We start from the raw sequence: 15,779 nt of genomic DNA, 5'->3' as shown, positions 1-15,779 counted from the left end.
CTGTGTGTTGGAGGAGAATCAGCCGGACTGGAGTCTCATCGCAGCAGTCTCATTGCAGTTCAAGTACAGATGTTGAAGAGTATAAGAGATTCCATTTCAAGCCTAGCCATACAAATAATTATAACATTATATTGTCAAGGTAGGAAGATAAAATATATCTTACTTAAAATTTTGTTTTCTTGATTAATGAGTATAAGTACAAGGGCCTCCATTCCCCGCCCCACCAGCTCGAGGCCGTTCAAATGTTTATGGGACCTCAGTGGTGTTAGGGGACTGGGGAAGAGGGCTGGGCAAATGTGATCACTTTAAAACAATATGATGAACACTTTTTTTTTTTTAGTTTTTTAAAAACAAGCTTTATTGGTGAATAATTGATATACAAAGCACTGCGCATATTTAGTGAATACAATTTGATGAGTTTCCCCATATGCAAACACCCATGATGCCATTACCACAGTCAAGGTAATAGGCATATCCAACACATCCCAAATTTCCTTATGTCCTCCCCCGACCCTCCTTTTTCATAAGAACCCTTAACATGAGATCTACCCTCTTTATTTTTATTTTTTTATTTGTAAAAGTGATATTCTTTATTCAGCTTTTTTTTTTTTTATCAGACTGACACGCTGCCTGCTGAGCTAAGACGGCACCTATTCAGGTTTTTTTTAATTTAATTTACTTTTTTTAATTTACATCCAAGTTAGTTAGCATATAGTGCAACAATGATTTCAGGAATAGATTCCTTAATGCCCCTTACCCATTTAGCCCATCCCTCCTCCCACAGCCCCTCCAGTAACCCTCAGTTTGTTCTCCATATTTAAGAGTCTCTTCTGTTTTGTCCCCCTCCCTGTTTTTATATTCTTTTTGCTTACCTTCCCTTATGTTCATCTGTTTTGTCTCTTAAAGTCCTCATACGAGTGAAGTCATATGATATTTGTCTTTCTCTGACTGACTGATTTCACTAGAGGTAGTATAATACCCTCTAGTTCCATCCACATAGTTGCAAATGGCAAGATTTCATTCTTTGTGATTGCCGATTAATACTCCATTGTATATATATACCACATCTTCTTTATCCATTCATAGTGCTGCTATAAACATGGGGGTGCATGTGCCCCTTTGAAACAGCACTCCTGTATTCTTTGGATAAATACCTAGTGGTGCAATTGCTGGGTCGTAGGGTAGTTCTATTTTTAGTTTTTTGAGGAACCTCTATACTGTTTTCCAGAGTGGCTGCACCAGTTTGCATTCCCACCAGCACTGCAAAAGAGATCCTCTTTCTCCACATCCTTGCCAACATCTGTTGTTGCCTGAGTTGTTAATGTTAGCCATTCTAACAGATATGAGGTGGTATCTCACTGTGGTTTTGATTTGTATTTCTTTGATGATGAGTGATGTTGAGTATTTTTTCATGTGTCGGTTGGCCATCTGGATGTCTTCTTTGGAGAAGTGTCTATTCATGTCTTTTGCCCATTTCTTCACTGGATTATTTGTTTTGGGGGTGTTGAGTTTGATAAATTCGTTATAGATTTTGGATACTAACCCTTTATCTGATATGTCATTTGCCAATATCTTCTCCCATTCCATCGGTTGCCTTTAGTGTTGCTGATTGTTTCCTTCGCTGTGCAGAAGCTTTTTATTTTGATGAGGTCCCAGTAGTTCATTTTTGCTTTTTTTTTTCCCCTTGCCTCCAGAGACATGTTGAGTAAGAAGTTGCTGCGGCCAAGGTTAAAGAGGTTTTTGCCTGCTTTCTCCTTGAGGATTTTGATGGCTTTCTGTCTTACCTTGAGGTCTTTCATCCATTTTGAGTTTATTTTTGTGTATGGTGTAGGAAAGTGGTTGAGGTTCATTTTTCTGCATGTCACTGTCCAGTTTTCCCAGCACCACTTGCTGAAGAGACTGTCTTTATTCCATTGGATATTCTTCCCTGCTTTGTCAAAGATTAATTGGCTATACATTTGTGGGTCCATTTCTGGGTTCTCTATTCTGTTCCATTGATCTATCTGTCTTTGTGCCAGTACCATACTGTCTTGATGATTACACCTTTGTAATACAACTCAAAGTCCGGGATTGTGATACCTCCTACTTTAGTTTTCTTTTTCAATATTGCTTTGGCCATTTGGGGTCTTTTCTGGTTCCATACAAATTTTAGGATTGTTTGTTCTCACTCTGTGAAGAGCGCTGATGTTATTTTGATAGGTATTGCATTGAATATGTAGATCGCTTTGGGTAGTATTGACATTTTAACAATATTTGTTCTTCCTATCCAGGAGCATGGAATATTTTTCCATTTTGTGTGTGTGTGTGTGTGTGTGTGTGTGTGTGTCTTCTTCAATTTCTTTCATAAGCTTTCTATAGTTTTCAGTGTACAGATGTTTCATTTCTTTCGTTAGATTTATTCCTAGCTGTTTTATGGGTTTTGGTGCAATTGGAAATGGGATCGATTCCTTAATATCTCTTTCTGTTGCTTAATTATTGGTGTATAGGAATGCAACCGATTTCAGTGCATTGATTTTATATCCTGTAACTTTGCTGAAATCATGGATCAGTTCTAGCAGGTTTTTGGTAGAACCTTTTGGATTTTCCATATAGAGTATCGAGTATGATGAACACTTAAAGAAGACAGATGTACAGTGGAAGTTTATAAAAGAATGAATATAACATGCTGAAAAGCATTATTGCTGCATTGTTCAGGCAAAGTTAATATAAAAAAAAGGAACATTGAGCAATTCAACCCAATGCCTGGATTTTTCCTCTTTAAATCCTCCAGGAAGGCAGAAGCAATATATGCCTATGATGACCCAAAACCAGGAGGCCAACAGTGGGAGAAGGGGGTCAAAATGTTGAACGGACTCATAGTGGACAACAAAAGCAAATTTTAGAATATACAATTTTTTAGTCACACATGAAGTAGATAAATATGAAATACTAATATGTGCAAAGGTGTATGCCAAGTACTGTGGGGAATAGCAAGATAAGTGGAATGGTGTTCCAATCCCCAGAGAGCTTCCTGTTAATTACACTTATATTCAGTACTTGCTTCTTTGCTGGGCTGCCTTGGCATTTACTTTGCCATTTGCTGGTCGTTCCTACCAGTAGCCTGTGTGTTGGTGTGTCCTGTGGCAAGAAAACAAGTCTAAGGAGATAAAGAGTTGGGGATTTAAACAGGTCCTGTGCTAACTGCCTGTGTCATTGCCTAAGAAAGAATTCTTTGAATAGAGAGCTTCTATTTATTAAGTGCTGTGCCAAGCATAGTTTTAAACATGTTACATGTACTACCAATTTAATGTTCTAAGAGTCCTGTGAAGTAAGTGCTATTATCTTCATTTTGCAGATGAGAAACGAAGAGGCACTAAGAGATTATAAACAATTTACCCCATGTCACTTGAATAATAGATTACAGAGCTCCCATTCAAAGTTTAAGCTGCCTCACTATCCAACCAAAGAGATATAACTGTTTTCCTAAATCAGGTCTAAGCAGTGAATGTTTTGGTAAAAACTAAGAATTCAGGAGCTTGAATTATTTAGTTGTTTGGGCTGTAAAATACCACAGAATTACTGGTATCACAGAATTCTAGGATTGGTAGGAACTAATCAAATGACCAGATCTTAGTTGAGTCATTAATTCCTTCAGGAAGTTTTCCTGATTCCCCAAGACTATATTAAATGCCCCCCATTTGATGGATCCAAAGTGCCCTGCTGTTTATCATCTCCCCAGCAACACTTACTGCCCTTCACTACAATTGTTATTTTCATGTTTTACTCCATTTATCTGCTGGATCCTTAAGGGCAGAGATCCGTATTCGTTTATGGTTTCTCCCCAGCTTTTAGCAAACATAATACGTTCAATAAATATTTTTAAGATTAGGAACAAATCAAGTCCTATATATGTTGGTGATTTTCCATGTAATTGCTACATTATTTTATTGAATCACAAAGAATTCAGTGACTTTCTTCTTTTCAATTATGTCCGTATCCTTGCAGCAGAGAAATTGCTCAGATTTCAGAGTAAGAACAGTATAATCAAGAGGAAGGACAAGGTACACCTTTGAATGCAAGTCACCAATGCCCTTCTATTTAAGGCATATTTTAAAGTGGGGCTTCAGACCCAAAGACAAAACCCTATCCTCTTTCTGATGAAGATAATGAAAACCAAGGGACTTGCCTAAGCAAGACCAAATCACAGCATATAGATCTGAGCTGCCTCAATAAAAAGCCAGAAGAAACCTAGAGACAATGGGATACATGCTACCAAACTGTCTTTTGGGTTTTATGACCACTGATTTTCCTAAGTACCCATAACTCTTTACCCACCACGTGTATATTCCCCCTAAGTTTCCCAACTACCTGCCCAGAAGGTAAAATCAAAGGAATAAGAGGATGTGTGAGACAGGCTGGATGTTTCATATCTACTTTCTCATTTAATTATCCCCAACTGGCATGAATATTTTTACATCTATTTTATAGAGCGAACAGGTTAGTGAGGTAATTTGTTTATTGCTTCACTAGGTAATGGGGGATCCAACATGAAAGCCTGGATGTATTTGAATTCCAAATATTTAAATCGTGTTATTTTTTCCTTCCCCGAACCTTGACCTCTCCATTATAAACCATGTTTCTCTGGGTTTTTTATACTCTAATGAGTGAGCCCCACAATCTAAATTCATAATTATATGTCTACTTGTATCTACAACTTTGTGACTTGGACCTATGCTCATGAGAGTGCCCTAATCCCAGTTATCGATTGACAAAATTGTCTTGCTACTTTCTGATAATACTACATTATATCTATCCCCCAAATTTTAAAGCATATTTAATGATTGTTTCCCCCTCCACAGATATATGAGTCCTGAGACAATAAAGACTTATTCTGAAAGCAAAAAACTTCTTGCCTTTATTAGAAAAGTATTGCTCAATTGGGTGTACAATACTAAAAAGGAAAAAGGGATCCCATCAAGGTAAGTGATTTTAAACCTTACTAGAAGTGCTATTATATTGATTTTAAATTCCCTTTTAATTTTTTAAATTTATATCCTGGGAGCGCCTGGCTGACTCAGTCCATAGAGCATGTGACTCTTGATCTCAGGGTTATAAGTTCAAGACCCACATTGGGTATGGAGATTACTTAAAAATAAAATATTTTACAAACTTTTTTAAATTATATCCTGAATAAATTGGAAAATATTTGGGGGTAGTTTATAAATAAATTACTTATATACATACAAAAAATTACTTGAAGAAAAAAAGAAACAGTATAACAACTTTTTTTATTATGGAAGTAAACTTCACATAACAAGATTAAACATTTTTAAGTGTATCATTCAGTGTTACTTAGTACATTCACAATGTTTGGCAACCATCATCTCTATCAAATTCCATGACATTTTTATTGCATCCAGTGTAAATTCAGCACTCATTAGTTACTCCCCAATCTCCCTGCTCCCCAGCTCCTGCATAGTACAAGTCTGCTTTGTCTCTATGAATTTACCTGTTCTAAATTTTTCATATAATTATAATCATACAATACATAGATTTTTGTTTCTGGCTTCTTTCACTCAGCACAATGTTTTCATCCACATGGTAGAATGTACCAGTAACATGAGTTTCATCCACTTTGTAGCATGTATCAAGACTTTATTCCTTCCTATGGCTTAATTGTACAGATATATCATTTTCTTTATCTAGTCATCATTGATGAACATTTGGGTTGTTTTCACCTTTTGTTTATTGTGAACAGTGCTGCTACGAACATTTATGTACAAGTATTTGAATACCTGCTTTCCGTCTTTTGGGTGTGCACGTAGGAATGAAATTGCTGGAGCATATCATAATTTTATGTTTAATTTATTGAGGAACCACCAAATTGCTCCACAGCTGCTATACAATTTCAAGATCAGGAAATATAAATCTATCAAATTTACTCTCTTTTTCAAGATTGGCGTAATGATGTAGGTAGTTCCATATAAATTTTACGATGTGCTTAGTTCTGCAAAAAACAAAACCAAATGGCATTGAGACTTTCATAGGGATTTTGCACTGAATCTGCAGTATTGCCATCTTAACAATATGAAGGTTTCCAAATCATGAATTTGAGGTGACTTTTCATTTATTTAGGTCTTTAATTTCTTTCAGGAATATCCTGTAGTTTTTGGCAAATAAATCTTTGGTTAAAATTAATCCTACATATTTTTTTTCTTTTTGATGCTATTATAAATGAAACTTTTCTCTTTTTTTTAATTTTAAGTTATTTATTTACTTTATTTATTTATTTTGAGAGAGAGAAAGAGGGCATGAGCAGGGGAGGAGCAGAGAGAGGGAGAGAGAGAGAATACCAAGCACATTCCACACTGTCAGCGCAGAGCCCTATGTGGGGCTCAGACTCACAAACTGCAATATTATGACCTGAGCCAAAGCCAGGAGCTGGATGCTTAACTGACTAAGCCACCCAGGTGCCCTGAAACTGTTAATTTCATTTTTGGATTGTCCATTCCTAGTATATGATTTTTGTATATTAACTTTGCATCCTGAGGCTTTGCTGAATTCATTGATTAGCTCTTCTGCTTTTTTGTGAATTTGCTAGGATTTTCTATATACGAGACTATGTCATCTATGAATAGAGATCATTTTGCTTCCTCTTTTCCAATTTGGATGCCTTTTATTTCTTTTCTTAGATGTAACTGGAAGAAATATAGACCCCTCTTCTCAATAAGAGTATCAAAGGTTATATGGCTCTCTTTAATCTACCATACTCAATAAATACTAGAAAGATATTTTCATATTATAGTTTTTTAAGCCTTCAATACTGACTAAAGCTACAACTTTCTGAGTAATTATTTTTGATGATGAAACTTGAAAGAGAGATTTTAAAAACTATAATTGATAGTGTACCCTGTAGGCTGTCTCTAAATATCATTCATCTCAAAGAAGTGCAGATTCTGGAGTCCCAATGGCTTGGTTTAGAATCTCAGTCTCTGCCATTTATTATCTGAATGAGCTTTTCAGTTCTCAACATCTGTGTCATATTCTAGAGGCTGATATGTAAGGCCTCTGACAAGGTAACTGACCCACAATGGGTACCAAAGTATGCCAGTTGGGTTCTCCTCTGTTCCTCCTGGGACTGTGGAAAAGAATGTATAGTGTGTTTATAAGCACCTAGTCCAGGGACTACCACTGGGTAAGTACTTACCAGATAGGAGCATTTATTACTAAGTGCTGAATAACATTCCAATACTGTAAATATGTAAAAAATATGTGATGGAATCACAAACGTGAACAAGTCCAATCACCGAAAGAAACTGGATACAAAAACACACATAATTCTTAAAATTAAAAATTCAACTTAAATGATTGCGAATCGAACAAAAAGTAGGTATAGTGTATCTGTTTTAAGGGGACGCAACTAGAGCTGCACGAAGAAGAAGAAATGCCTAGAGCAATGACAAGGCTTCTGTGTCAGTATGAGGGCTCTGAGAGAAAAAGGTCAGGACACTGAGATCTAAAGTGATAACACTTGGATGGATAGAGCTGAGGATCTTGAACCCCCACATGCTTGTGTATACACTAACCTGGCAGAGGAGCCATCTTTTTTCCTGCTAGAGAATAGTAGCCTTCTGTCACCTTCAGTGCCCACAAATATATCACAAGGTAAAGCTTTTCTTTGTTTCCAGGTTATTCTCTACCACCTTTCATTGCTTCTAAGGTAATTTCCCGGGTCAGATCTCAACACGGTCAGAGGGGAAAATATAGCGCCTTCTTTAGGAGACTACAACTCATCTACTGAAGGAATTACAGGGCCTGACTAATACTACCAAATACTAGTAGAACATATAAGAGAATGGGTCTTGAAGGTATTGGACCACAAGGTTACAACATAAGGCCAGATTGGGGAGAATTTATTGGCATAGTGGTCTTATCCATGATGATTCAGGGTTCAAAATTCTGCCCAAGGACACTTGGAGCCGGTACTATTATACTCTTGGGATGGTTCTTTGAAGCTTGACCAGGCCAATAAATTACAGTAAATGAAGTGCAGATGATAAAAATTGGAATATTTAACTAGATCATTATATGAGAATGAAGGACCCACCACATGACTTTGCTCCCTGGAAAGGACCAGAGGACATTTAGTTTCACGAGGCAACACTGAGAAACTCAATGATAGATGTCTTCTGCAAGGCACGGTTCACAGTAGTGGGGGCTGCCATGGAATTCATCTTACCAGTATCGAAAGGATTTGGGAATAGCAGAAGACAGATGGCAGCACTTAAGTGTCAGAAGCAAGGTGAGCATACTTTCTTTGGTGGACAGCAAACCTGGAGTAGTGGTCAGAGTACCTTGACCTGGGAATGGTTAACAAATAATGTGTGTCAAAGGGCAATATAGACAAATAGTTAACTACATTTTACTTGACTTTTCTAAAGATAGAGAACTGGTGAGCAAAGGGATCAGATCAACTACTACAAAGGAAGATCATGATTCCCCACCCTTTCCTTCTGAGTCAGTTCTCAGAACCAGAGCCCTTGAGAAAGATCTACAGCAATACCACAAATACATGGGATAAATATTGCCTCAATCTTTTCTCAGATCGACCTTTAAGTCACTTTACCAGAGTTACTTTGCATTGAGAAAAAGAAAATACCCTGGGGAGCCTGGGTGGCTCAGTTGGTTAAGTGTTCAACTTCGGCTCAGGTCATGATCTCTCGGTCCACGAGTTCGAGCCCTGCATCGGGTTCTGTGCTGACAGCTCAGAGCCTGGAGCCTGTTTCAGATTCTGTGTCTCCCTCTCTGTCTGACCCTCCCCCATTCATGCTCTGTCTCTCTCTGTCTCGAAAACAAATAAACGTTAAAAAAATTAAAAAAAAAAAAAAAAAGAATACCCAGACTTTTTTAAAGACCATGGGATATGGCATTAGAAATGGTACTGATACCAAAGGCTTGAAATGTTGTTATAGCTCTCAAGTTAGACAGGAAGCTTTTAGGCCAGATAATATATGGGAGTCTCTGACCCAGTCTGTTTCATAATAATCCAGCAAGTCCACTGTGTGGTCATTTCCCTGAATCCCCGAGTGTATAGATGGGATGAGTATATCAATGATATACAATGAGGGAATTACAGTCTTTTCAGTAAATGACATTGGGAAAACTGGACAGCTACATGCAAAATAATGAAACTAGACCACTATCTGACACCATACACAAAAATAATCTTGAAATAGACTAAAGTCTTGAATGTAAGACATGAAACCGTAAAACTCCCAGAGGAAAACATGGGAGATACACTCCATGCTAGCAGTCTTGGCAATGACTTTTTGGATTTGACACCAAAAACAAAGTCAACAAAAGCAAAAGTAAACAAGTGGTACTACATCAAACTAAAAAGTTTCTGCACATGGTCTCCTGGGTGGCTCAGTTGGGTAAGCATCTGACTCTTGATTTTGGCTCAGGCCACAATGATCTCACAGTCAGGGGATAGGCGTGGAGTCTGCTTAAGATTCTCCCTCGCTCTCCCTCTCTCTCTACCCCTCTCCCACTCATGTGTGTGCATGTGCTCTCTCTCTCTCTCAAAAATAAATAAATAGGGACACCTGGGTAGCTCAGTCAGTTGAGCATCCGACTTCGGCTTAGGTCATGATCTCATGGCTCGTGGATTTGAGCCCCATGTCAGGCTCTGTACTGACAGCTTAGAGCCTAGAATCCACTTTGGATTCTGTGTCTCCCTCTCTCTCTATTCCCTTGCCCCCGCTCATACTCTGTCTCTCCTTCAAAAATAAATAAACATTAAAAAATATTTTTTAATTAAAAAATAAATAAAACAAGTCATCTTAAAATTAAAATAAAAAATAAAAACCTTCTGCACAGAAAAAAACAAAATTAAAAACTGGAGTGGGAGAAAATATTTGCAAATCATATATCTGATAAGGGGTTAGTAACTGATAGGTGTAAAGAACTCATACAATTCAATAACAACAACAATAAAAAAGCAAAACAACACCCTATTAAATAATGCTCAGAGGAAATAAACAGATACTTTTCCAAAGAAGACATACAAATGGTAAAAAAAAAAAAAAAATACCTGAAAATGTGCTTAATATCACTACTCCTCAGGGAAATGCAAATCAAAATGCAATGAAGTATCACCTCACACCTGTTAGAATGCCTATCATCAAAAAGACAAGAGATAGTACATGTTGGCAAAGATGTGGAAAAAAAGGAACCCTTGTACACTGTTGATAAGTATGTAAACTGATGCAGCCACTATGGAAAGCAGCTTGGAGATTCCTCAAAATAATCAAAATAGAACTACCATATGATCTAACATTCCAGTGAAAACTCCTTTCATATCCAAGGGAAATAAAAACAAGATATCAAAGAGATCTGCACTCCCATGTTCAATGCAACATTATTCACAGTAGCTAAGATATGAAAATAACCTAATTGTCCATCAGTGTATGATTGATTGAAGAAAATAAGGGATATGAGAATATTATTTGCCATGAGAAAGAAGGAAATCCTTCCCTTTGCAACAATACAGATGGATGTCAAGGGCATTATGATAAGTGAAAATAAGCCCGAAAAAGACAAATACTGCATGATATCACTAATGTGTTGAGTATACAAAAGAAAAAAATGAAAAAAATCAACTCATAGAAATAGAGAATAGCAAAGTGGTTACCTGGTTACCAGCTGAGGGGTTGAAGAAATAAAGGATGGTAAAAGGTTACAAACTTTCAGCTAGAAGATGAATCGGGTCTGAGAATCTGATATAAGACACGGTGACTCTAGCTGAAAACACTCAATAGTATAGTTGAAATTTGTTAAAGGAGTAGAACCTGAAAGGTCTCATCCCCCACAGAAGGTAATCATAGGACATGATGGATATGTTAATTCATTAGTGTGGGGACTCTTTTCACAATGTATACATTAAATCACCACAATGTACACTTTAAATATCTACAATTTTATATCTAATTATACCTCAATACAGCTGAAAGTTTAAAATAGGTAAAAATAGCATTCTGGAGATAGAACTGAGATGGGCAGAATTTGACAAGGCTTCGCTTATACTCTGGTTTCTCTTCCAATCATATAAATAGTGCGCCTTTTAACAAGGCTTCACTCTATGGCTCCTCCCTCACACAGTCACTGCCAAAGGCTTTAGAGGTCCCTGGGAATGTGAAGACAGGATCATAATTTATTCCCAATGTCATCTTCAGGGTCCCAAATTGTAAAAGTTTCAGGTCCTGAGTAATACAGATCCACCTCTGAGAGTAGGGAGATCCACTACTTACCTAATCTGAATTCAGCAGCTGATTAATCACGTCACTTGAGTTTTAGCAATATAATGCATTATTATATTACTTGAAAAATGAAAAAATAAAAATACATAAGTAAATCCTTGTATCCACAGTTCCACTCCCTGGCATACTTGGTACAGAAACTTTTTTTTTTTTTAATGTTTATTTATTTTTGAGACAGAGAGAGACAGAGCATGAACGGGGGAGGAGCAGAGAGAGAGGGAGACACAGAATTGGAAGCAGGCTCCAGGCTCTGAGCCATCAGCCCAGAGCCCGACGCGGGGCTCAAACTCACGGACCGCGAGATCGTGACCTGAGCTGAAGTCGGACGCTTAACCGACTGAACCACCCAGGCGCCCCCAGAAACTATTTTTCAAAACATATGCATGAATTTACATTTTTTGGTGAAGTGTGGATGTATACTATTCCACTACCACACCTCCTGGGATTTTTTTTCCTCAGATTTTATGCCTTGACAAAGAAAGATGCTCATGACACATTGTTAAGAGAAAAGAAAAAAAATTACAGAACAAAACGTATAATATAATTTCTTTTGTGTTTATAGGTAATGATTACATTTAGAACAGTATTCAAACTATTAATCATAGTCATCTCCGGAAGGTAGAAGGGATTAACTTTGTTTAATGATTTTTTTTTGTTTGTTTATTTATTTGTCTGTTTATTTTTAATGTTTATTTCTTTTTAAGAGAAAGAGACAGAGCACGAGTGGGGGAGGGGCAGAGACAGAAGGAGACAATCCAAGCAGGCTCCAGATTCCAAGCTGTCAGCACAGAGCCCTATGCAGGGCTGGAACCTACACACCATGAGATCATGACCTGAGCCGAAGTCGGGGGCTTAACTGACTGAGCCCCCCAGGCGCCCCAATGTTTATTTATTTTTGACAGAGAGACAGAGGCCGCGGGGGTGGGGGGGTGGGGGGGTGGGAAGGGCACTGAGAGAGGGAGACACAGAATCTGGAGCAGGGTCCAGGCTCGGAGCTGTCAGCACAGAGCCCAATGCAGGACTCAAATTCACAAACTATGAGATCATGACCTGATCTGAAGTCGGAGGCTTGACTGACTGAGCCACCCAGGTGCCCCTGTTTTATGATTTTTTAAAATACTTTCAGTTTGCATTATTCCCATCTGTGACCAAAAGTATTTCTATTAAAAGTAAAAGTGAATGAAAGTTGACGAAGGTGGGGGAAAAAGAAAGGAAATCAGCCTGAAGACATTTAGCAGAGGAGGAAATTAAAAGGACAGCATCTGAAGTGGGATGCCAGAAAGTGTTAGGGAGTGACTGTTCTTACCCAGAACTAAGCTGGCTTCTGTGCTATAGATGATTAGAACATAGCTGAGCATATAATGAAAATAATTCCGTATAATTATTTTATCAGATAAAACTTATTTTTTTTTTGCAGACATTGCTTTCTTCAGTCATGCCATAAAATCGTATTTACTAATGAATTTGAGTATGTTGGATATCTTGTGATAATGATGAATATGTTTCCGATTACAATTTCTTGGATACCTGCATTAAATGATATCTATGAGCATGAATTAAAATATTCTAACTACCTTTTTCTTACGTTTTATATCATGGAGGCCCTACTTAAGGTAATCCAAAATTGTGTGTGTATGTGTGTGTGTATGTGCATGAACATGCTATATGTCTCACAAAGAGATTCCCTAACTTCATTTTTCAGCATTAGCTACACACAATTTTCTAAAGGAGTATGTGAAATTCTCTTTCACTTCTCAAACAAATAAACTTTAATTTTTAAAGGTAAATTTTTGGGGCGCCTGGGTGGTTCAGTTGGTTTAGCATCCGACTTCAGCTCAGGTCATGATCTCACCGTCCATGGGTGTGAGTCTCGCATCAGGCTCTGTGCTGACAGCTCAGAGTCTGGAGCCCGCTTCAGATTCTGTGTCTCCCTCTCCCTCTGCCCCTCCCCTGCTCGCGCTCTATCTCTCAAAAATAAATAAAACGTTAAAGGTAAGTAAATTTTTAAGGCAACTCAATAGCCAACATCCATACTTTAAGAACTGATTTTGTATTTGCAAAAACAAATTTCAAAATGGTGTGTGTTGAAGGGAGTTTCAAAGGTGTTGGCAGTGTTCTTAAACTTAGCAGGGTAGTAGTGTTCATTTTATTTTTTTAATACTAGATAGATAAACAGATAGGTAGAGTGATACATATCCCTGTAAACTTGAAAAACATTTCATGATTTGATTTTTAAATCAAATATAAAGGTAGTTGTAAAATGAGGAAATAAACCCCCACAAATTGATTATAGTCTTGGGTCACATGGATCGAAAAGTGGAGGTTGAGTATGTGAGTACATAGCTTGATGAACAAAAATAAGGGAAAAGTCAGAAGCAACACTAGGACGCCCACAAGAAACATCACTCCCAGTGACTGGAGCTTAGGGATGGGTTGGTCAGCATGGAGATTGGAAAGGTGTTAGATCTGCATGAAGGATATGGAATATGAGATAGGAAATGTGGACGTAAAGGATAAAGAGCTTCACACACCATGCCTATCTCATTCACTTCCCTGGCATCAACTACCATTTATAGTCTAATGACTTCCCAATTCAGTTCCCTGCTCAGATTTTATCAAGAACCTCAGATCTGATGACTGGATCTCCCCAACGAAATACTGTGCAAACATCTCAAACAGCATATTCTTAACAAATTTATCTTCTGTAAGCCTACTCTCCCTTCAAAATTCCACTGGAAATCCAATTTCCCAGGCTTGAATCCAGTCATTTTTAATACTTCCCATTCTTTTAGCTATAGTAGGTTTTCTGAAACAAAGAAGGAATGAAAGAATGAACTGTCACAAAATAGTAGGGAATTTTGAGTATTTTCCCCCTTGGAATGGATGCTTCAATATTCCAACCATTTTAATTTCAAGTTAATATGATTATTTACTAGTATTTCAGACAAGTAGTGTTAAGGTAGATCAGAGAAAAAAACCTAATGAGTGATATTTCAGTTATTGAGGAAAATGTTGCAGTAAAAGCAAAAACAAACAAGATAATGTGTTGTTTTTTTTTTAAATCAACAGATGGCTGCAATGAGGAAGGAATATTTTTCACATACCTGGAATCTATTTGAGTTGACAATTACATTGGTTGGCATCATAGATGTAATTCTTATTGAGACAAATTACATTACTTATACTTTTGAATTTATTCAAACTGTAATCTTTTTAAAAATTGTTCGATTTCTTCGCATACTACGTATTTTAAAGGTAAAGAACTATAAAAACATTCATTTTCAAATTTTAATGACTGCTTCATGAAATATGGACTAAAGTTTACTAGTTTTATGGCTTCCACTTTCTATTGGAATGATGTTTATATTTCAAATGTTATATCCCTTTCACAAATTAAATTTTGTTACAGTGTTTTATGAGTATCCAAATTATATTTGTAGTTTACTTAGCATATGAAAGTATAGAAATGTTCATCACAGCTTTTCCTTGAATAGAGAGTACATGACAAATTCCGTATTAATGTAAATATAAACTAACCCCAAAATTATGTATATTTTTATAGATACCTGGTATAGATACCTGGTATAAAATCAACAAAACAACCATGCAAACCATTCACAGTGACAAAACAAATAGTAGAAATTCATACACATCACGAAACCAAAAAATGCACATTTCATGTTATATAAATTCATAGTAATATAAAATCACAGCATCAAAATGACCTTTGATTGTCTAATACACCTTTCTATGACAAGTATGATATTTTTTCTATACAGTTATTTCAATGACATGAAACTCACTCATCACAAAGCATATGAAGTGTGTATATGGATACAGATATACTCTCCCTCTCTCTCACCGCCTCTCTCTCTTCATACACAAATAAGGTACATACACATACAAGCACTGTGAGAGATACAAGGCTAAGTAAAACATAGTTCATCTAGAAATAAAACTAATAGGTTACAATCTTTACATTTAAAGTTTTCTTACATATGCTTAAAAAATAATTATGCTACCAAGAGAAATAACTAGGTCTAAAAGTATGCAACTCGTAGCTTTTCCAGTTTTACTACTAAATGAGACCATAAGTAATGCTAGTGTGCAATTTGACCTAAGGAAGGCAAGTAAAGTGTATTCAGTGACTACTTAATTCTTTCTAATGGGAAGATACGCAGAGTCTACCAAATATTTTAAATGAAAAAAACTGGTAAACAACTTAAGAAAAGTTTGTATATATATTCAGGAAACTCTGAACTCTTATGTCAGATGATAGTCCTTGGAACATGAAGACAAATTATCTGTACTCTCTACCCCCAGAGAACTCATTGTAGAAGGGAAATGATATGCCATCTAGATGTTCCAATGTTATAGTGTAGAATATACAAGTGCAAAACAGAGTCTGTACACAACGCTAATGAGATTTAAAAAAAAAAAAAAGACTTCCTTTATTAGGTGATACTTGTGATACTTGAACTG

The 15,779-nt window shown here is 36.8% G+C and overlaps 1 protein-coding gene across 2 annotated transcripts in view; it reads left to right on the top strand.

Annotated features, from left to right (window-relative positions):
* The window catches only part of SLC9C1 (solute carrier family 9 member C1), a 108,479-nt gene that overhangs the window by 58,050 nt on the left and 34,650 nt on the right, over positions 1 to 15,779 (top strand). For both annotated transcript variants that reach the window (XM_040484489.1, XM_040484490.1), the window contains 3 exons: positions 4,839 to 4,958; positions 12,715 to 12,910; positions 14,367 to 14,552. In XM_040484489.1, coding sequence (XP_040340423.1) covers positions 4,839 to 4,958; positions 12,715 to 12,910; positions 14,367 to 14,552 — 502 coding nt within the window. The remainder of the gene's footprint in view (positions 1 to 4,838; positions 4,959 to 12,714; positions 12,911 to 14,366; positions 14,553 to 15,779) is intronic.

This window comes from Herpailurus yagouaroundi, unplaced genomic scaffold, assembly GCF_014898765.1.
Source record: "Herpailurus yagouaroundi ecotype Mexico unplaced genomic scaffold, PumYag 162, whole genome shotgun sequence".
Taxonomy (NCBI): Eukaryota; Metazoa; Chordata; class Mammalia; order Carnivora; family Felidae; genus Herpailurus; species Herpailurus yagouaroundi.
The sequence above is the reverse complement of the archived record's forward strand: the minus strand, read 5'-3'. Positions and strand labels throughout refer to the sequence as shown.